Source organism: Felis catus, chromosome D4 (genome assembly GCF_018350175.1).
Source record: "Felis catus isolate Fca126 chromosome D4, F.catus_Fca126_mat1.0, whole genome shotgun sequence".
In the NCBI taxonomy this organism is placed as follows: domain Eukaryota; kingdom Metazoa; phylum Chordata; class Mammalia; order Carnivora; family Felidae; genus Felis; species Felis catus.
In genome coordinates, this window is record NC_058380.1 from 59,837,432 (window position 1) to 59,859,564 (window position 22,133).

The 22,133-nt window shown below is 51.3% G+C and overlaps 1 protein-coding gene across 6 annotated transcripts in view; it reads left to right on the forward strand.

The window, feature by feature from the left end:
- Positions 1-1,134: 1,134 nt before the first annotated feature.
- Positions 1,135-22,133, forward strand: part of CCDC180 (coiled-coil domain containing 180) — a 63,024-nt gene continuing 42,025 nt past the window's right edge. For 2 of the 6 annotated variants that reach the window (XM_045043065.1, XR_006588738.1), the window contains exons 1-14: positions 1,136-1,315; positions 1,700-1,767; positions 2,028-2,123; positions 3,606-3,796; positions 6,476-6,564; positions 7,580-7,683; positions 8,768-8,896; positions 8,994-9,104; positions 9,228-9,323; positions 11,676-11,839; positions 13,190-13,309; positions 17,286-17,365; positions 19,896-19,984; positions 21,553-21,675. In XM_045043065.1, coding sequence (XP_044899000.1) covers positions 2,055-2,123; positions 3,606-3,796; positions 6,476-6,564; positions 7,580-7,683; positions 8,768-8,896; positions 8,994-9,104; positions 9,228-9,323; positions 11,676-11,839; positions 13,190-13,309; positions 17,286-17,365; positions 19,896-19,984; positions 21,553-21,675 — 1,365 coding nt within the window. In that variant the 5' untranslated portion in view covers positions 1,136-1,315; positions 1,700-1,767; positions 2,028-2,054. Of the gene's footprint in view, positions 1,316-1,699; positions 1,768-2,027; positions 2,124-3,605; positions 3,797-6,475; positions 6,565-7,579; positions 7,684-8,767; positions 8,897-8,993; positions 9,105-9,227; positions 9,324-11,675; positions 11,840-13,189; positions 13,310-17,285; positions 17,366-19,895; positions 19,985-21,552; positions 21,676-22,133 lie in introns of all 6 variants that reach the window. The other 4 variants (XM_045043064.1, XR_006588737.1, XR_006588739.1 and 1 more) reach the window with 3 other exon arrangements.

Consider the following 22,133-nt stretch of genomic DNA (forward strand, 5'->3'; position numbering starts at 1 on the left):
AAAAGTGTTCTCTATTCACTGTTAATTAACTTCTGAAGCTAGTCTGGATGGAATGATCACTTGTTCTAGGAAGTTGTCATAGGGAGCATTTACTAGCAATTGGAACAGAGATCCCTGCTGAGGAGAGGGATTTTTCTGGGGGAGTTGAGTACCTCACAAAACATAGGAAACCCTCAAGCCAGGTTCACTGTCAACCACAAGTATTTTCAGGTCTGGGCACATAGGACTATGGCTGGGTGTGTGGGAAAGAGACAAACTCTAGGAGTGTCAGATGAGGACATTCTAGTATTCATGCGTTTACCCAGGGAGCATTCATTGTGTCTGAATCATGTGCAAGACACTGTGCTAAGAGCAACTGCCGCTAAGTCAAAATTAATAAGTGGTACCTGCCCTTCAGGAAACACCTACTCTAGAGGTCCTGAACTCCTGTATTTGACTGCAATCAACATCCAGAGAGAGGTGAGGTTATAGGGGCTGAGGCAAATGAGTGGTTGGGATATTGTTACTGATAGTGGAAGGCTGGCTGGGTCTGGGATTGCTGAAAGAGAAGGATCCCAGCAGAAGAGCAGGATGAGGAAGGGCAGGGGGGCAGGGGCATATGCAGGAGGAGTGGAGAGCTTGCTAAAGCAGGGAGAGTCAGGGTGGGAACCAGATGGGGGGGGGTGCTCTGTGGTCATCTAAGACTGAGTTGGATTTTGCAGGGGCTGCAGAGTTGATGAGGGACTTTTGAGCAGGAGAGAGGGTAGGTCAGAGCCATATTTTAGCAGGGTTATGTGGCAGTGGTGGGAGGATGAATGGAACTCAAGAGTCCTAGAAATTAGTCTTTTCATTGTAATGCCATACAAACCTGATGCCTGAATTCTGAGCCCTTCAATCTCGTAATCTGAGACAGAGCTGGCCTTATTTAGAGAGGCTTTCTGCATTTTACAGCCAAGCACTGTGCTGCTTGCCAGCAGAGGTTGGTTTTAATCAAGTAAAGAAGACAGGGTGGATTTTCTTGACTGCCGTGGCTCGGAGTTACATCTCAGGTCTCCTACGGTTTTCAGAACATTCAATGTACTGCTCTGGACGTTCCTGACAGCGCGGGGCGCCCCCTTGCTGTGAGGAGAAACGGGCTTGGAGGGAATACTTCCTAACAGTTTCCCCACTCCCAGTGGGGCGCTCCGGCGGCTGCGGGCCATCATCCCCTCCCTCCTCGGAAAGGAAGTGAGGGCGGGGCGAGTGGGTCTCCCGCCCCTCTGCGTTGCCTTGGAGACCGAGTGCGTCCAGCTGCAGTTGAGGCTGGACTGGCCCCGGCTGGTGGTGCCTTCTGCAGGTGGGGCGCCAGCCCCGGGCGCAGGGCCTCCCTCCATTGGCCGGGTTTAGAGGGGATGGCCAGGGACTGCACCGCGCTCCTCGGTAGGCTGGCGGGCTGGTGGCGTGAGAGGAGCCTGCCGGGTCTTCTCAGCATACAGTAGGTGCCTAATTAGCACGGCCAGAGTCAGGCTGCTCCTTCCCTCCACTTCCGCCTCTCTTTGTCCACTCTTGGCGGGGAGTGGGGGAAGGAGGGAGTCAGGGATCCTTCAACTTTGTTCAGCTCCAGTTTGGGGGGGTCAAGGCCAGGATGAAATCCAAGATGACACCTTGAGCACTTTTCCCAGGAGAGCTTGGGAGAGTGAAGCACAAAACAATAACGATTTATTATTCTTCCCCACCAAAGTCCTCTGGATTTGCACACAACGTGGCTGGAAGAGCCAGCCTTCTCCGGGAGTTCGGTTCTTGCCGGAGGTTTGTCTCCTTTTTTGCTTCTTTGCCACTCCTTACTTTTTGCTTAAAATGAAACCCCTGAGGCTTGAGGGAGGGGGGCGGGGCTTGCTTTTTCTCAGAGCAGTGGGGTGGGTCCTGCCCCAGCCTGGTGGCCTGCGGGAGGGGTTGGGCCCCGCGGGGGGGGGGGGGGGCGCAGGTCCTAGGCGGAGGACTTGTCCTGGAGGTTGGGGCTTCGGTTTCCAAACCTCAGACATGATTCCCTGACAATGAATTCCTAACAGGGGAGCCCCGTTCAGCCAGCGGCCAAGATGTCCTCAGTGGGGAAGGTGACCCAGGTGCCCAGCGGGAAGGTCTACCAGCAGATCTTCGAGGCTGAGGTAGGTGTGTCCCTCTGTGCCCTCTTCCCTCTGCACCCCAAACCTCCCTCCCTCTGAAGGCTTCTTTGTCCGGGAACTTAATGAAATAAGGGCTTTGAAATTGTTTTGATTTAAAAAATAATTCTTATTGGTTCTTTTTTTTTTAATTTTTTTTTCAACGTTTATTTATTTTTGGGACAGAGAGAGACAGAGCATGAACGGGGGAGGGGCAGAGAGAGAGGGAGACACAGAATCGGAAACAGGCTCCAGGCTCTGAGCCATCAGCCCAGAGCCTGACGCAGGGCTCGAACTCACGGACCGCGAGATCGTGACCTGGCTGAAGTCGGACGCTTAACCGACTGCGCCACCCAGGCGCCCCATCTTATTGGTTCTTAAAGTGTAGGAATACAATATTAGAATGTCTATTCTTGAAAATTAAAAAATGTACATTAAAGTTTTAGTTAAATTAAAAGTTAAATTATTCAGAAATCGCCAAAATTAACCAGTGGGTGTCTTGGGACCTTTTCCTATGCACCAAAGCGTTTCTAATTTTTCTTTTTAAAACCTGGGTTTGATTCTATAACAGTGTTTTGAAACCTGCTTCTTCCCTGTTAACGGTATTGCACAGACCTTTTGCATGTCAAGGGGCATTAATGCAACTTCAAGACGTTTAGAGGCTGCCCAGTTGTTAATCCAGGACTTCCCATAGTGTATTAAAGTAACACTCTCTTGACAGCCAAATAGGTTGCTGGAATTGCCTTGCCTATAAAAAACTTGTCTATAAAAAACTGCACAGACAAGAACAGTATCTTAAATACACAAACTCGAACCTTCCCTTTGACGTTCTGTACTGCTTATTTAAAAGGAATTTTCATTCCTACTTTGAGCCCTAAATAATGCTCTATGTAGGAGGCTTGGAAATTATAAAAGTATAAGGAGGCCAAAGAAACAAATTACTCACATGATCCTGCTGCCTGGAGGCAGCACACCATTCTTAACATTTGGCACACTTTCTCCTGGTCATTTTTCTATGAGTTTAAAATTTTGAGATCACACTGTATAGTTTGGGTTATAATTTTTTTAAGTTGTGCTTTTAATTAAGATGTTTTATGGTATATCATATCATAAGCATTTCCCTATGTCATAAATAGTCCTTTGTAAGTCTCATCCTTAATAAATGCCTAGCATTACACTGGAGGGACATAAGTTTACTCGACCAGTCCCCTGTTATTGGACAGCCCCATTTTTCTAATTCCTTGTGATTATAAAAGATACTAGGATAAGCATCTTGGTCCTCACTAAATTTCTTAAGAGATACCCTTCTAGATGGCTGAATGTCTTCTGGGGGGTACTTGCATGGAATGTACCCTAGGGTTGAAGGCCTCCCTGCAAAGTGCCTTCCTGCTGGCAAGTTCTCACATGTCCTTCTAAGACTGCAGAGTGAGCCCTGGGTGCTGAGGAGTCTGCAGTCCTGACCCCCCACCGGATCGTTTGTGCATTCAGGTGCAGCTGGTCCGCTCTCTGGCAGCCACCAGGAAGCGCGCTGTGGAGAGTTCCATGACCCCAAAGAATGGCAGGAAGCCCTTGATGAAGAAGATGGATATTCCTGAAGGGGAGATGATGTGTCCTCGGCAGCGGAAGTGGGCGCACAGCCTACCCAATGACTGGGTCACAGAAAATCCTGTTCTCTACAGGTGGGTCCTGTGGTCCACACTGTACCTCCCCACCCGGGGCGGGGGGGGGGGGGTGGGCGGTGTGCCAGAGTCTTCAGAAACTCAGAAAGCCCTCACACAAGATGAGTGCCATTTAGGAATGAAGTCCCAGTATCTCCTCTGAGAGAGAGAGGTAATAGCACCTACTTTGCTCCACTGTTTGCTTCTCCCTCTCTTCCTCTTCCTCCCCTCTCAGTAATTATTGATTGAGCGCCTAGGACCAGGTACTGGGTCTGGGGATCCCACTCTCCTGGAACTTGAGGCCTTGATAATAAATAAATGGGCAAGTCCCCCTAAAGGTGGGAAGGCTCTGACCCAGAGGACAGTGGTAGCACAGGGGTCAGGAAAGCTCCTGAGGAGGGGCCTCAGCGGAGACCAGAGGATGAGGGAATAGATGCATGGGGCAAGGCGCGGAGGCAGGGAGGGTTTGGTCCGCTCTGGAAGGCTGAAGAAGTTAGTGGGCCTGGGGGGAGGGGCGGTAGATGAGGCTGGGATAGGCTTGCAGACCACAGTCGGGATTTTGGACTACTGAAGTGGGCAGCTGATTTGCCTTTTTAAGGCCTTTTGGCTGTTGTGTGCAGAATGTAGGGAGTGGCAAGAAGAGGCCGGGAGGCCAGGGAGGAGGCTGCTGCTGTCCCTCTAAGCCTGGTGGGGCTACAAGAGGGAGAGTAGGGTATTTCCGGTGTATTTTAGAGGCAGAACCCCTCAGACTAGGTGGTGGATTGGAGGGAGGAGAGGGCTCCCGAGAGCCCGAGGTCTGTAGCACGAGTGCTTGGGTGGACAGAGCAGGCGCCATTCCCTGAGATGGGCGCATATGGTCTAGGAGCAGGGAGATCAGGAGTGAAATTTGAGATTCCTGAGTATGCCATTTCAACTCCCTGAGCTCAGACTCCTCAAGCAGGGAGAAAGGAAAGAAAAGGAAAGGGCAATATCTTCCTCTCCGGGGAGCTTGGGGCACCTGGATCTGATCTTCGCTTTGCTCTTCAAGCTCTGAGCAAGCCGCAGTCCCCTCTGGGACTCAGGGGAAGTCGGTCTTTCTCTACCTGCCTTTGTTTTCTCTTTCACCTGCTTTGGGGCAGGGATGACCTGACCTTTGACTCTTCCCAGAGAAATCTCCCCTGAGGCTTCTGACCCTCAGCACCCTTAACTACCTACAGATGGGCAAACCCACTGGCCCCCAAGCCCAGACTGGAGGTCAGTGTTCTCTAGCCCATGTGCCTGATGCCCAGTGTGGGGATTGAAGCACAGACGTCTGGGGCCTGTTGATGCTGCCCCTGGCTGTGACTTTGGCTCCTACAAGGGTCTAAGTCCCCTCTCAGCTGACTTGTGAGTTACCTATCACTCCTAAGGGTCCCCCCTTCCCCAGAGTTTAGCCTAAGGTCACCCACTATCCCAATAACCAGATATAGCATCCATCAGGAGCTCTTAGCATCCACAGGACAGCGTTTTAGGAAAGGCACTTTCCATAGAGGGTGCTGGCATTGTGCTGTGCTAGCTTCCCGAGACAAAGTCAGCTCTGCCCTGGACGTAGATCTAGACGACAACTTCCTGTGGCCTGTGACAGGGAGAAAGATGTGTTTGTAACCTTCCAGGCTCTGCCACCCTCAAAATGACTGGGGTCACTAACTCAGCATTGGCGTCTCTCTGAAGTCCCTTGTTCCCTTCTTGAAAGTTCAGCCAGCCAAAGCCAGTGAACCTGTGTGTTCATTCACCCAGGGCAGGGCCTCCGGGTGAGCAGAAGAGGAGCCCAAGGTAGGGATAGATCAGCACTAGTGTAGACCCAAGTCCTCGGGTCAAGTGCCCGAGGAGCCAGAGCCATTAGCTCAGTAGTCAGAGCACCCAGGTTCCCAAAGAGCCACCTTAGTCCACGGGCACCTGATTGACAAGACTGAAAGACCCACCTCTGGAGGGTCAGTCTAGGCCCTGCAGTCTTCCTTGCTGGTAGGTGTGCAGTGAGGATTGGATGAGAAATGACTAGAAAGCGCTGCACATGTGGAGGCCTGGAGGAATGGCAGGTGTCATTGAGACCTGTTGCATTTCTGTGGTGCTTGTCCTATGGACAGTGCGTTCAGAGATTTTTATTCCAAAGCTAAGGTCATTCTCACTCACCCTGGTCCTCCCTGCTGAGATAGCTTGTTCTGGGGTCTCAGCTTTCTCCTCCCACACCTAAACCCCAAGGACCATGGACCTTGGCATGACACACGTGGGTCAGGGAGTCTCAGCTCTGCTTTGTATAATCACTTCTCTAAGCGCCCTCCCCTCATCCCTGTCAAGGGGTTTATTGTGACTGCCTCATAGGATGATGAGTTGCTGAAGGAGCAAATCCTGAATACTCAGCACTGGCCTGGCTTTCCGAGGCTGATCATGCCCTACTGTCCTCAGTTTCCCCATGTGGAAATGGCTCTTGCCTACTACCCACACTTGGTTTGCAGCCAGAACAGAAGCAGACCCTGATTTCTTGTCTAGGGACCATGGTGCCTACTGGCAGCAGATACCCAGGCAGCGCACGTTGGGAGTCTGGCATAGCCTCTGGGCTCTCTGGAATGGGGTGGGCCTTATCACCAATATGTGAGGTCTCTCTGAAGACTCCCTTCTGTGCCAGAGCTGCCCTGGGGTAGGGGAGGGGGCTGGGAGTTATTGTTTCCTCTACTTGTGCCTCAGGGAAAAGGAAATAATCAAGAAGAAAAAAGCTGAAGAAAGTGAGAGCATCATTGAAGCCAGAGAGGTCCGAGGCCTCATGGACACCATAGGTGAGTCTCTGTTCAGCTATGAGGGCAGGGCTGGCTTTCTCCCCTTGGCTCCTCCCTTGAGCCTGCTCCTCTGGACCTTCTCCTCAGTGCAGAGAGCTGGGGAGGGAGCAGGGGGCTCTGTGCAGTCAGAATTTACCGATGAAAGTCAGTTGGTAAAGGATATTCCTTGCTTTATTGTAATTTCACAAGAACATTTCAATCTGCGTTATCTTCCTTCATACTAGAGAGAAAGGTTCTTTTCCTTTATGATTAAAAAAAAAATGATACATACTCACCATAAGTAATCTCTGCACCCAACTTGGGGTTTGAACTTACAACCCTGAGATTGGGAGTCACACGTGCTATCTACCACTGAGCCAGTCAGGCTCACTGTGGAAAACCAAAGGAAGGAGATAAACAGAAAGGAAAAACTCTCCCTTCGTGATAGCACTGTTTCTCTTCCCAAGAATGTTCCCCACCATGAAATCACATGGTGTCCAGATTCAGGGGACCGCAGAGCACAGGACGGGAATGCAGACTCTAGAGCAGATGGCTCATGTCCAAACCTCTGCTCAGCCACTGCTGTGTTTGTTCTTTAACCCCCATGCCTGAGTGTCCTCACTTGTAAAATGGGGCTGAAAAAATAGAACCTGCCTCTTGGCCTCTTCAGGAGTGGTAATTGAGTTAGAACGATGCCTGGTGCATAATAAGTGCTATATAAGTGTTGGTTATTCTTATTTGTATATGTATTTGCTTCTATTAACTTTAAAAAAAAAACATAAATGGTCCCATTCTGTACCTACCATTTGGAAACTTTTTCTGGCATTTAACTGTGTATGTGAGACTTCATTCCTTATAGCACTTACAGATCACCTTTGTTTTTTCTCTTTTTCCTTAAGCCTCTGACACTGTGGCCTGGTTTGGGGGTCTATCTCCTGAACCAAGGCACTTTCTGCCTTGCTGCCTTTTCCTGGGAGCCCTCCCCTTGCTTTGGAGCTCTGAGGGCAGCCTCCTCACCTCTGCTGTTCTCCCCCAGTTCCAGACAGGATCAGCACCACCACCCTGGACAGAGACTCCAAGAGGCAGGGCTACGAGAGTGCTCTGGGGAGTTTTAAGGAGGAGATTGCTCAGATTGGGATGGTAAGACTCCTCCCTCTCTCCCCTTCTGTTCTGGGGCCATTCTCAAGGCAGGCTTGTCACTGCACCCACCCTCCCTTCCCGCCCAGCTCAGAGGCCCTGAGTGGCTCACCAGTGGTGTGGATGAAATCAGAGTAGCCAGCCTGAGTGGCTCATGATGAGTGCTCGTTATGAGCACAGCTCTCTAAGTCGGGTACCACTGTTTCTCCCACTTTACAGTTTAGGCTCACAAAGTCTTGCCTGATTTGGCACATAAGGGGCCAGCTGGGAACTGGACTCCAGGGCTGATGCCAAAGCCCAGCCCATGATCTCCCTACGCAGTCCTACTAATGAGGGCCCAAAGGGCCTGGCCCTCTGGCTTCCCACCCCTCATGCTATCTGGCCTTTTGGTACCACCTTCACTTGGCTCTCTGTTCCTCTCCAGAGACATTCCATCTCTAACCACCCTGGTCCCCAGAATATTCCCTAAATGAGGCCCTTCTTTGCCCTTCTTCTCTGAGCCCTGGACTGCACTCACCACTCTCTCCCCATGTCTTCTCTGACTTCTGTCATTCCCTTGGATTTATGCAGCTGGCTCTGTACCCAAAGCACCAAGAAGCTCCCCCAGCCAGTCGTTGCTTTACTCATCTGTCCCAACTGTATATGAGCCCTACTTTTGTCCATGACTCTGTGGCTTTGGTCATACAACATAACTGAGCCTCAGTTTCCTTATCTGAAGTAAACTTGGAATCCTTTCACTGGCCACTTCTTTAATGGATGTTTGTTGAGCCCCAACCATGGGCCACGCCTGATGTCACTACCTACTTCACAGGCTGTGGTGAGGACCAAGTGAGTCTGAGGACAAGGGCCTAGCCTAGAGCAGAGTGTCCAGCACATGGCACATGACCAGATAAATGGTGCCTGCCCTTGTGCTCTGGCTGTGAATAGTAAATCCTAGCTCCTTAGGTCTAGGTAATGATTATTAGTTTTGAGGCAGGACCACAGCTAGCACTTTCCCACCACAGGGCAGAGAATTGGGGGAAGGGACGGGCTCCCCCTGCCCTGGTGGTGTTGAGACCACAGGCATTGCCCTACTGGCCTGTTGTAGGAAATGGAACCTCTCATCTTAGAGCCGGGAGCACTTCTTTTAAAAAAGCTGGCGGCGTCTGATGAGGAAATCGACCAACTCTTCAAAAAAGTGGAAAGCGACATCAACCTCGAAGACTACACCATCCAAGTAGGGCTTCCCTGTGGCTGGGCTTGCCCCACCGGGGTCCCGCTCCTTCCCTCCCTGCCATCTGTCCTCCCAGCCTGACCCCAGCTTCTTGGTATAGACCCTGATGGAGCTGTGGGATCAGGTGGCTGAGAAGTTCCAGTTCCAGAAGCAGGGGATTAAGGAGCTGGATGAGACACTGACCTCGACCGAGTTCTCTCGGGCAGATAAAGTGAGTTGGCCTGCGAATGGGCTCTTGGTGATTTTCACCTGTGGGGTTTGTGAGGCATCGTCTCTTTGCTTGCAGGTCTCCAGGAAAAGAAAGTCATTAACAATGACACCTTGTTGTTTCTAGCTCAGAAGCGTGTTGAAGAAATATGTGGAAATCATAGAGAAAACTTCCTATCTCATGCAGGCCGACGTGTACACGCTGATAAATAAGGAAGCCATGGTGAGTGGTTTTCATGTGCAAGGGATCAGCCCACAGAAGGGGCGAGACCTGAGGATGCCCCAGAACCTGGTGTCTCAGGACCGATGGGCTTCTCATGTGTCACATTTCCAACTAACTCGGGTTAGTCATTTGGGTCCAGAACCAGAGTTTTTGTTAAGTATTTTCAGTAGAAGTCTTTCTAAAGTGCGTGTCCTACATCCCTGCTGTCTTAATCCCGATTACCTAACACAACAGCACTGGTTTCATCACTGACGGTTTTACGAGCACCTACTGGGCCGTGTCTCAGCCACCATGTGCAATGCAGTAGGTGCTGGATGGTGGAGCTGTCCTGGTCTCAGAGTGGTTTGTGCTCTCACAGGTGACCCCAGCCTGCTCCGTTTGTTTTCCTAGTGGTGCTTGTCTGCCTTCTTGTTGGCCATCAGCGTCTAGTGCCGAACCAGGCCTGTCTCCGGTCTCTGTCCCCACTGCTTCCCTCTCCACACCCCACCCTCGCCCAGCTGCTTTCTTTGGGTGTAGAAAACAAGAAATTCAAGGTTGCTCATAATATTTCCAAAGTCAGAGTTAAGCCCGACTCCTCTGCCATGTGAAAAGACACTATGTACGGATGTTTGTGTGTGTGTGTATTTTCTTCAAATATAATTAACATGCAGTGTTATGTTAGTTTCAGGTGCACAGTACAGCGATTCAACAATTCTGTGCATTACTCGGTGCTCATCATGACAAGTGTACCCTTAATCCCTTTCACCTGTTTCACCCATCCCCCCACCCCCCTCCCCTCTGTCAACCATCAGTTGTCTGCAGTTAAGAGTCTGGTTTTTTGTTTGTCTCTTTTTTTTCCTTTGTTTGTCTCTTAAATTCAACAGATGAGTGAAATCATACGATATTTGTCTTTCTTTGTCTCACTTATTTCACTTCGCATTATACCCTCTAGGCCCATCCATGTTGTTGCTTCCTTTGGCTACTCAGAAGCACATTTTGCTTGCATGGGCTTCTAGGGCCTGTGCAGAAAGCCGGGCTTGCGGAGGCCTCCCGGCAGTACACGGGGTGAAAGGAACCCAGCACTCAGAATCACAGATGGGCTCCTGTTCGGGTCCACATCTTGGAGTCCTGGATGAAGCACAGACAGGGAGTGAGCACAGACCTCCCTCTCCACTGCCCAGACACACAAGCTCCCAAACTAACTCCGCTCCTGCACTTGGAACTCCCTGCCCATAAAACAGGGGTAACGATACTTAAACCAGTACCTGTTGGGGGGAGGGGGTGACAAAAGAGGTCTCAGCAGTAGCCACTGTCATTTGAAAGAAGCAAGAGTTCCTAACTTTTATCCATTTGATCCCTTAGGTGGGGTCAGAGCGGTATCCCGGGGATGTTTCAATGTCTGGCGTCCATATGCTTATTTTACTCATTACAACAACAGGCACTTGCTACTTACTTACTCTATGTGCATTTATCTCATTTAATTTCGCAGAATCCCTGTGCTGCCAGTAGCATTATCTTCGCCTTATGGCTGAAGAATTGGAGGTTTAGGAAATACCTGCCAGTCCCCCTCTCCCCCCACCACCAGCTAGGAAGTAGAGCCAGCAATAAACCTCAGGTTCCAGCGAAAATTGTTACTGGAATGTCTACCCGCTGAGCTTGGCAGGTTCCCACCCTTGCCCCAGGGCGGTGCCCCGAGAGCTTTGGGGAATTCTGGAGACATTTGGCTGTTCCACTCCCTGGGGGCATGGGAGAGACTGCTCTCATTGAGGGGGGCAGGCTACTAAAAGCAGAACAGTACCACACCATGAAGAATTGTCCCCACTGCCATGCCAAGGATGCCTGGTGAGGATCACTGGGAGGACTGCAGAAGAATGTTCTAGCCCTGGTCTCATTTGGTAATTGGGTCTTCGTTCTCATCACAACCGTAGGGGACTGACTGGTCCCTGATGGCATGAGCACTCTGCTTTTGGAACAAATTCATTTAAAGAAAAGGAAAGAAAACAGCTAAACACTAAGAACCCACTGGAGTACGTATCTCCAGTGAGCTAAAATCAGCTTCTTTAACAATCTGATACGGTCTTGGGGCTGGGTTGAAGGCACATGCTTAAGTCAAGGTTCATAGGTGAGTCTTCAGGAAAGACCCCTGTCACAGTCCACGGCTGTTCAGCCCCAGGCAACTTCCGTGAGTGCCCAGTGACCCCTCAGTGCCCCTCAGATGCTGCCACTGCCCTACTCAGCCCCACTGGGCCCCAGGTCCTCTGCCGGCACCTCACCTGGCCCCTCTGCAGCCTCCCCCTGTCCGTCTCCAACTGAGCCTTGTTCTGACCTTGGAGAGCCCCCACCTCATGTAGAGCCTGCCCACCTGTACCACAGGTCATAAACCAGGCCCTGCTGGGCAACCGGAGGGCCATCGCCCAGCTGTTTGTCAACCTGATGGAGGCCACGCTGCAGCAGGAGCTCAAGGGCCATCGCCGCTGGCAGGGCCTGGTGGACACCTGGAAGGTTCTCAAGAAGCAGGCCCTGGTGCAGAGTTTCAGGTCCGTGTCCGCCCACACTTCCCACAGCCTCCCCCCAGCCCACCTGGAAGGCCGGCCCAGCAAGCCGGTGGTCCTCACCCTCCTTTCTGTCCTCGCTCCAAAACACTCCCGTTCTTCTGGGGGTAAAAATATGTGCTCTTTTCTTTTTTAAAAGTTAAAGTAGATAAAAGTATAAAAAAGAAATTAAAAATCATTACTAATTTCTCACCACAGTGAGAAGCACAGCTGATATTTTGGTGTATTTCTTCCCAGGCTTCTTTAGACCCATACTGTATATGTCACTTTCTGTCTTATTTTCTTCATAAATGTTATCGCATAAGCATTTTCTGAATTATCACAGTACAAATTGTTTGAAAACACCCGTCTGACTATCTGCCCAATTTCCATTCGACTGTTACTCAGAACCCTGTGTTACTGGGCCAAGACAAATGGCGGTCCCTCAGGCTTTGGTCCCCATGGGAGCAGGGGTGAAGAGAGGGCTCATCTCCCTGCTTCCTCTGCCAGGTGGCACTTCTGTTAATACCGACACAAGGATCCTGCAGCTTTTGGCCAACAAACAAGGCTTTCTTTTGCTTGTCAGGTCAAGACGTTTGAGGATGCCAAAGAATGTCTGTCTGTCTGTCTGTGCTGTGGGTCTGGGGATGGGAGGCCATCTGTACACCTGGATTTCCAGATGGAGAACACCAGAGTCTGACACCCCGGGTGAAAGAAAAGCGTACTGAGACCTGGCTCCACCTGTACTTTCCCTGTGACCTTGATCAAGCACTTGAACATTTCGGAGCCTTTCTCTCCTTATGCAGACGGGCATGATGATGCGCCAGTGATAGGGTTTCAGTGATGATCAGCAAGGTGCTCTATGGAAAGTGACTGGTCTGGGTCTGGGCCTGGAAGTTACAAATGTCAGTAATCATCCACAGTGATGGCAGGAGCTGGCATTTACTGGGCAGTTCCCGTGAGTCAGGCATGGTGCTAGGGGCTTTGCTTGCAATATCTCACTGGGTCCTACTGTGGAAGGTATTCTCATTAGCTCCATTACAGAAGAGGAAACAGAATCAGAGGAAGGGACTGACTTGCCCAAGGTCACAGAGCTGGCTGGCCACAGTCGGGACCCACACCCGGATCTGTGCCCAGTGGTCCCATGCTCTTAACCCCAGAGTCTCGCTGGTGGCCCCCTGGCTCTTCGATCCCCCCTCTCATCATTGCCCCAGAGGCCTACAATGGGGAGGGAGGGGCTGAAGTGGTGTAAGGGTGCTTAGATTGTGAATGTTCTTACCATGGGCCTCATCCCCTCTTTCCCACCCCCCCGCCCTGCTCCTCCTCTCCATGGTGCCAACGTGTCTGGACACCCAGTGAGTTCATGGCCAGTGAGAGGATCCGGGCTCCTCCAGACGTGAAGAAAGAGATAGAGAGCATGCTGAAGAACCAGAAAGCCCTGCAGCAAAAGCGGCTGGAGCATCTCTGCACCATCTGGTACAATGAGAGGGGTCCCTGGGGAGGGGTGCTTTTGGGGGTCCATGGGGGAGGCAGTCACAGTCCTCAGCCTTGACCCTTCTCTTGGGGCATCCTCCAGGCCCGGCCATCTCCTTGTTCTCTGGTCCTGCGCTGGCTGGCTGGGCCTTTCTTCTGGGGCATTCCAGCCCCAGTGGTGACAAAGAACATGACACATTTGCTGGGGAAAGAAGTTTAGTGTGACTGTGCCAAGAAACATGGAAGGAGGCAATGGCAAAGGGGGTGGGGTGTTAGTGGGGGAGGAGGGGCCAGGTTAAGGGGTTGGATTTTTTTCTAAGATCTGGTGGGGAGCAGAGTGTCTCTAACAGCCCTGCGGTTTCGGGGGTGAGTTGGAGGGTCTGAGGCTGAAACTTGGTCAGTGAGGAGGCTGTTGCCATCAGACAGGGAACCTGTTAGAGGCTGTGGGTGTTTAGAGGCCCACTCAGTTCTGATCCTTAATAAGCTGTTTGGTGAGGGGCACAGTGAATGTTCTAGACCTTGGAAGCCCACTATGTGGGGGTCCTATAGCATCCACCCTCAGTAAAGTGATGGAGCATGTGTGGTTCTGCAAGTGGAGACACTTCACATGCTGGGAAATGCTCCTCCTTTTCCTGTGAAACTTGGGCCCTCCTACCCCTAACCCTGGTAACCCTGGGTTACCCTCTTGTCTCCCCACCACAGAACCTAAGTTCTCCTAAGTATCAGTGACAATTAGAACCTCACACAGTCTCCTCCAGGGCAGACACATTTTCGTGCAGGTGTAAAATTAACAAGGTGAATAAAAATCTCAACATAAAGTAAATCGCTTTTCTTGTTTCCTGTAACTCTATATTAATTTAAATTTTTTTAAGTTTATTTGTTTATTAGAAAGAGAGAGACAGAGAGGACGAGCAGGGGAGGGGCAGAGGGAGAGGGAGAGAGAAAGAATCCCAAGCAGGCTCAGCACCATCATTGCAAAGACCGATGCAGGGCTCGAACTCACGAACCGTGAGATCATGACCTGAGCCTAAACCGAGTCAGACGCTTAACCTACTGAGCCACCAGGTGCCCCACTTTATATTTATTTCTGACTCTGAGTCCCTGAACTGGGCAAAACTCTGTTTTTCTTGAGGTCCTGTCCATGGAGGGGAACTATGAAACCCCATCCAATGCAGGCCTGGTGATAGAGTCTGTTCTTCTATATTTGATCCACCCACATGCCTGAGGGCAACTGCTGCCCTTTCCAGACAGCTGGATGCGAGAATCTTGAGGAGGCTACCCTGAGCCCGAATGTCCTCATGCCCAGGCAGTGTTTCCCTCCGGGGACCTGGGTCTTGGCAGCTGCCCCCACAGTCTTCCACCAGGAAGCAGGACCCAGGCTGCCACTGCCAGGCACCTGCCATCCTCTCTGTCCACCCCTGCCTCCAGCCCCCTTCTGTTGGATGAGGAGAGAACCCTGGTCCTCGGCTCTCAGCTGCCAGCGCATCTCCCCCTGCAGGGCTCTCAGCCCACTCCAGCTCAGGCTTCCATCATCAGTGCTCTAGGCTCTCCCCAGAACTTAGTCTTTGAGAACAAAGTCCAGAAAGATTTCTAGGCTGCTGTCTTTTCTGCACCACCATATCTCTGACAGACTGTGAACATGGCGCTGGCTGGCTACCTGCCTGAATGGAAGGGAGAGACAGGGCCAGAGACACAGAGAAAAATGTATTCCCTGGTGCTTCTAGACACCACTGGGAAACACTATAAAATGGCAGCGTCTGCAGGCAGAGCATGGAGCTGGTGTGTGACTCAACCTGACCTGAGGAAGTTGGAGGCTACTCTATGAAATCAGAGGCAAGGGTGTGCAGATACGCGGCCCAGCAGCTCCTTCACAGGGAGTATAGAAAGGGGTGAAGACACGACACAATTTGTGTCTGGAGGTGTATACTACAAACACAGGCTGGAACGTACAACTTAAAGTTGCAAAGCCTTGATCATAGAATTCCAGTGAGTGTCTAGAGCGAAGGTTTGGGTTTGTGGTTTGTTTGCGCGAGGAGGTCTTGATAACACCCACAAAGCACGCTGTGTAGATACCCACCTATGCCTTCCTGACCTGTCAAGCAGCCAGGGAGACTTCTAATCCAACCCAGGGAACTGCCTCATATGGGATTCCATACCCCATCCTGACCCATAGCTCCAGGCCTTACTTCTGAAACCCCAGGGCCCCAGACCTTGTAGGAATCCTTGCTTCTCTGCTTATGCACGGAACCTCTGCAGGCTTGTGGGCAGTGGTGGCTCAGGGCTGGGGAGTCTTGATAAGATTCCCAGGGCCCCTGTGAGAGAGTTTTCCAAAATCCTGGGAGAATTCCCGTTGATAACTTCGATGCATTCCCATTAACTAAACACCAGACTTTTTCAGAATACACCAGTTTTTCTACCATTGTCCTTTTTCTATTCCAGAACCCCACCCAGCATATAATACTGCATTCAGTATAATGTTTAGCTTTGAGACGATGCCGTGCACACTCTTGTAGCTATCTTTTGCTCTTTACTGTCCCACCATGAATAAGTAGGGTGCCTAAGACCATCCTGGGTTACATGTCTTGTGCTAGTACAATCATTAGTAGAATCCCTCTCCATTGTCAAAAATGTCCTGGTTTGGCAATAAATTATATAGTCCTCCTAGCCATACGCATCTTTCGACACCGTTAAACACCACCCAAAATTCAGTGGCTTAAAACAACCAGAATTTCTTGTTTCTCGCTGTTTCCCACAGGGTGTTCCCCCTGGTCTGCGCTGGCTTGGCTGGGCCTGGATGGTCTAGAGTGGCCTCACTCCTGCATCTGGAGCCTAGGCTGGGGCAGCTGAGGTTCTTTCCACTTGCTCTCTCAGTCTCCAGGAGGCTAATCCCAGCTGGGAGGCCTGGTGGTGGTGGCAAAGTCTGCCTGTAACAGGAGAGGGCAAGGCAAATACCCAAGCCTTTCCAACTCTGCCTCCACTTGTTTGCTAATGTTTCATTGGCCAAAGCAAATCACGGGGCCAAGCCCAGCCCCAGGGGTGGAGAAATAGACTGATGGGAGGAGCTAATGATATTGTCCATCTTTCAGTCTGCCACACTATTTTTTGAAGGCAAGCAAGCCAGAGGGGAGGGGCAAACAGGGGGTTTTGGGGGGTAGGGCAGAGAGGAAGAGAGAGAGAATCTCAAACAGGCTCTGCACCGTCAGTGCAAAGCCCCAGTGCAGGGCTAGATCTCACCCTTCCTGAGATCATGACCTGAGCAGAAATCAAGAGTTGGAAGCTTAACTGAGTGAGCCTCCCAGGTGCCCCTACCACAGTATTTTTTAAAATATATTTATTTATTTTGGGGAGAGCACAAATGGGGGAGGCGCAGAGAGAGGGGGACAGAGGATCCCAAGGAGCCTCTGCTCTGGCTGACAGGTTGACAGCACAGAGCCTGATGTGGGGCTCAGACTCATAAACCCTGAGATCATGACCTGAGCTGAAGTTGGCCACTCAACTGACTGAGCCACCCAGGAGCCCCCCTGCAACACTATTTTTAATGACTTCAGAAGAGAATTCACTGTACTTTACTTAGATCCCTATTGTTGGATATGAAATTTATTTATGATTTTTTGAGTGCTTATAAACAGTACTGTTAAGCAACTCTCTTAATGCATAAACTTTGTATGCATTTCATATCGTTATCTTGGATTCTATTCCTAGACGTAGACTTCCTTTCTTTGTCAAGTGATGTGAATTGTTTGTTTTTTTTCCCATTAGGAAAATTCAATTTGATTTTCTAAATAACAGACTTGTTGATATTAAAAAAGACCTTTTATGAGTGATATTTTTTGGCATCAGGAATCCCCAGCACATCATTTGTTTCTTCAGTATTTATATAGATACTACTCTGAGGCTACATTCCTTGAAGATGCTACCAATTCTGGTAAGTGAACATTTTACCCAAGCGTGGCTTACTTGTCATATCTTCCTTCCCCAGTGACCTTCTGCCCCCCAATTACAGCAAAGCTCAGCTGACTGAATGGCATTCTTCTCTCAACTCCCTAAATAAGCACCTCGGTGAGTGAGGTTTGTGGGATTCCGCTCGGGTCTCTTCAGAACTCTGTTCGAGTAGTAGCCAATCATTTCTGTGAGAGTCTATCATGAATTCAGGGGTGAGGGCAAGTCCCCCTGGAGGAAGGAGGGAATGTAGATGGAAGAGTGAACTCTGGGAGTTCATGTAGGATCTCTGAAACCTTGCCTGGTGGAGCCCTCTTCCTCCCTCCCACAGCTTCCTGGTCACTGCCCAGCTGTCAGCCACACCAGCCACACACTCTGACCCCTGAACCTTGACCCCAGCAAGGAGTCAGAGCAATGGCTCCAATGGCCTCCTGTGAGGACAGCTTGGGGGTCAGATCCTAAGCATGTGAGATGCCAAACATGTGTTCTTGCAGTCAGAGAGATGTGGGTTTTACCCCCAGCTCTGTGTTGTCCCAGCTCTGTGACCCTGGGGGAGTCATGGTGTCTCTTGGCTTTAAACTGCTCCTGTATAACATAGGGATCTCAAGAGGAATAATCAAGGTACCTACCTTGTGGAGTTGCTATGAGAATTACAGCCTACAGTCCAGTTGTAGTTCAATGCCTGGCTTACATGGAGAGTGTTCAATAGTAAATGGTAATATTTAAAAATGCTCTATATCAAAGGCCCTCAAACTCCTACCCATGGGTCCCTGCTTGTCTGCAAATAAGTTTCACTGGAGCACAGCTGATCTCCTTTGCTTATATATTGTGTCTGGCCACTTCTGCTCTACAATAGCAGAAACAAGTAGTTGCAACACAAACATTATGGCTGGCAAAGCCGGCAATATCTACTATCTAGCTCTTTATAGAAAAAGTTTGTCAAGCCTTGCTTTAGAAGATATATGATATTTCCATCTCCTTTGGGGCTGACAGCAACTGGTAAGGTCAGTGGTGTCATTGTCCCCCTGTGATAGAGAAGGACTCAGAGAGGTGAAGTATCCCGCCCACAGTCACACAGCTGATGAAGTGTCACACCTGCACTTGACCTGGGTACTTTGGTTAATAGTACCCACCATTGCTCCCAGGGCTCTCAGGTTTAGAATTGCAAAGGTAGGGGCGCCTGGGTGGCTCAGTCGGTTGAGCATCCGACTTCAGCTCAGGTCACGATCTCACAGTCTTTGGGTTTGAGCCCCACGTCAGGCTCTGTGCTGACAGCTCAGAGCCTGGAGCCTGCTTTGGATTCTGCGTCTCCCTTTCTCTCTGCCCCTCCCCTGCTCACGCTCTGTCTCTCTCTGTCTCAAAAATAAATAAAAACATTAAAAAAAAAAAAGAATTGCAAAGATATACTTACAATGCCGAGGGTAAGTGTCCCAAGACCCTAGATGATAGCAATGGCTGCCATTTATCAGGCACCTCCTACGGATGGACATGGTGCTGGGCCCTGGTAACCAACAGGATGGATCACCCCTTGGGTGTTTCCAGTCCAGAGCAGAAGTCAGACCACGCAGGATGTGACAGCAGAGCAGACAGGTGACCAGCGTATTTCTGGGGTCACAGCTTGGTTAAGGGTCATATATGATCTTGCCAAGGAAGCGATCATCCGGTCAAGAACTGCAAGGCAAGTTAGAGTCAGCCAAGCCCAGGGCTGGGGAGAGCTTTCCAGGAAGGAAGAATAGCACACATGAGGAGGCTCAGGGGCAAGACAGAGCTGGGGCTTTGGGGGAAAGGAGAACATGGCAGGTGAGGCGGGAACATGCCAAGGGGCCAGACTGTGCTGGCCACGTGACCGTGTGGGGGAGGCTGGGCTTCGTCCTGAGGGAGTGGGAACCCAGGGCAGAGTTCTGAGCTGGAGACGATGAGGTCAGAGCGGGAAGAGGTCAGTGCGGTACAGGAGTGTGGAAGCACAGATCAGGGCGAGGATGTGCCGGCCTAGGAAGCTGCCCTGGGGATGGAGGAACCAGCTTCAGAGCCTCTCCTCACAGTTCCACCGCATGTCTGCCCTCCCTGGGGTCCTAAATCTACCCCCAGCTTCCCTCCGCCCCGTCCTCTTCCTCAGCCCTTGTCAAAGACCAACCACCGCAGCATCTTTGTGCTGTCTTTCAGTTTCTAGAACTGCCAGCAACGTTAAACATCAGCTGCTTATCTTCGATACCAAAGTTTTGCTGAGTTGATTGTAAAGTGGGAAGCAGTAGAAGCGTAGGAGAGAAAATCAATCAGTCAGCATTCTGAGTGTTCTGCTAGACCGTTCACTTAAGGAATTAGCCACAGACACGATCTGTAAACTCTGATTAGTTTGCACCCTTGTTTTATGATTTGGTACAGCCATCTGAAAAGGGTTTTACTAGCCTTGAAATGGAGTCAAGAATGAGGGTTAGAATGGATTCAGAACAGATAAAGACAACTCATTTGAGGTCCTTATCTTGGGCTGTCTGGGACTCTGTAAGGAAGGAGATTCCAGCCTCTGGGCCAATGATCTCACCTCAGTTATCTTCGCTAAAGGGAGACACTGCCTCGCTTGCAAAGGGGAAACTCTAATCTCCTCTCTTCCTTCTGGAAGAGCAGCTGACATGTTTTGTTTCTGCCCATGGAGATGCCTACCACATGGGCTGCGTGATGCAGATCCGCCTGCAGTATGAGAAGACCTGGCAGGAGTGCCTGGCCCGCGTGCAGGAATGCAAGGTGGGTGCCCTTCCTGGCCCCTGCCCCTCTCCAGCCTGGATCCACTGCTTTCCTCCTCACGTGCCCCAGGCCCTCAATGGCCTCTGGGCATCCCCCTTCCCGGACCCCCCACCCCCAGTTATTCCCACCCATCGCTCAAGGTATAGCCCGGCATGACCTCCTGCAGGAAGACTTCCCTGACCCCACGGATGAAGTTGTACACTCTCTGATCATGTCAGACTTCAACCTTGACCATCTGTACCACTTACAGCACTTGACATTATTTATTCAGTGGAGGTCGTATGGGGGGGAGGTTATTTCCAGGGCTTCACTTTTTATAAGTAGCGCCACCACTGCTGTCACACCCAGCCCTTCGGTCCACCCCGCCTGCCTCTGTTACCGAGTGAGACGGTGAGTTCACTCACAAACCGCTTCGATTACAATGCCTGGTTTTCTGGGGTGCAGGGAGATGTTTTGTCGATATGCCCCCTCCCTGCATCCTGGCTCCAACAAGTTCCTGCTACTTCACCCCTCCTGAGTCTGTAGAGCTTTTGTTCTGCCACCAAGACTCGGAGGTGAGCAGAATTCACAGGGGGCAGAGTGCTTTACAGTGCCGTGTGGGGCCGGTGCTGCATCCCTGTGGGCTGACACTCGCGTTGAATCCTACAAGCTCCTGCAGGGTGGGTGTCCCCGGCCCTATCTGGCGATGAGAAGACCAAGTCTGCAAAGGGCCCAAGGGCTGCCCATTTGCTCTGTGGCCTTCGGGGCAGCCACATGCCTCTCAGTCAGCTTTATCAGGGCGCCAAACCTCAGAAGTAAAGCCTGGAGGGAGAGAAGGGAGGGAAACCATTGCCCTAGGAGAGCCTTCCCAGGACCATGACCCTGACAGCCTCCTCCCATCCCCCTGCTGCCTGGGACCTCCCGGGAGCCCAGTGGCCCTTAGTCCTGGGTGCTGACCCTTTGCCCATCCTCCCTTCCTTTGTCGGGCACAGCAGGGGATAAGCTGAAGTCAGCACACACCCCAGGAGCGTATTAGACTTGACAGAGGAAGGGCACTTGGTTACTCCTATTCAGCAGCATCGGAAGTATACAACTATGGACAAGTTTTCATTTTGGGGGAGATTGGTTTATAGTAGATTTTGTGCAAAAAACAAGGCTTTATTAATATGAAGAGCCTGCTTGCCAGTTGACACAATTCAGTTTTAGGAAATAGGAGCCGGGTCTGACGTGCAGCAACACTGAGGCCTGATTATACCTGTAGAGTCTATGGTAGGTCGGTTCTGAGTTCAGATCCCGGCCCCACCCCTTGCCAGAGGTGTGGCCTCCAGCAAGTTCCTTCCCTTCTCTGAGCCTCGGTTTCCTCATCTGTGAAACGGGGCTTATTGGAACACCTTCAGGGGACTCAGTGAGACAACAGGGACAGCACACAGCACTTGGCCTCGGTGGGCGGACCGTAAAGATGGACCATCTCCCCCACTGTGAGGGTCTCCCCTGAGGCTGGGTGAGAGGCAGCTCTCGGGGAGCAGGGCCAGGCACCGAGGTCAAGCCCCCACTGGTCCTAAGCCAGGCTCGGCCTTGCTCCCCTCCAGAAGCAGCTGCTGGACTGGAAAGCCTTCACTGAGGAGGAGGCAGAGAGCCTGGTGAGCCCATACTTCTTCCAGATGGTGGGAGTGCTCCAGAGCAAGGTGGAAGAGGAGCTGGAGCTCTTGGACGTGCGTAGCTGGGGACCCACACGGCTGGGGAGCGGGGAGGGGGCGTCACCCGGAGTGCCAGGCTGTGAGAAGACCAGGAGTCTGGGGGCCTTCAACTTTCCTGTCACTAGTGAGTCCATCCCCCTTTGCACAGCCAGCCCCTTTGGCGCTCCAGGCTCATCCTTGACACCCCAGCTGCCCTCTGACACGCGTGCTGCACAGGACTCAGGTAGCGAGTGCTCCTTGGAGCCCCTGCTGAGTCTGGGCACTGAAGGGCCACGAGCAGTAATAAGCCCCCGCCCCCAAGAGGCTTAGAGTCTGGAGCTGGGTGAGCAAACGTTTTCTGCAAGGGCCGCATAGTAAATATTTCAGTTCTCTGTGAGCCAGTCAGGTCTCTGTAACAAATTCTCGCTCTGCTGCTGTCACCCAAAAGCAGCCAGGGGCCGTGCGGAAACGAACGGGTGTGGCTGTGTTTCAGT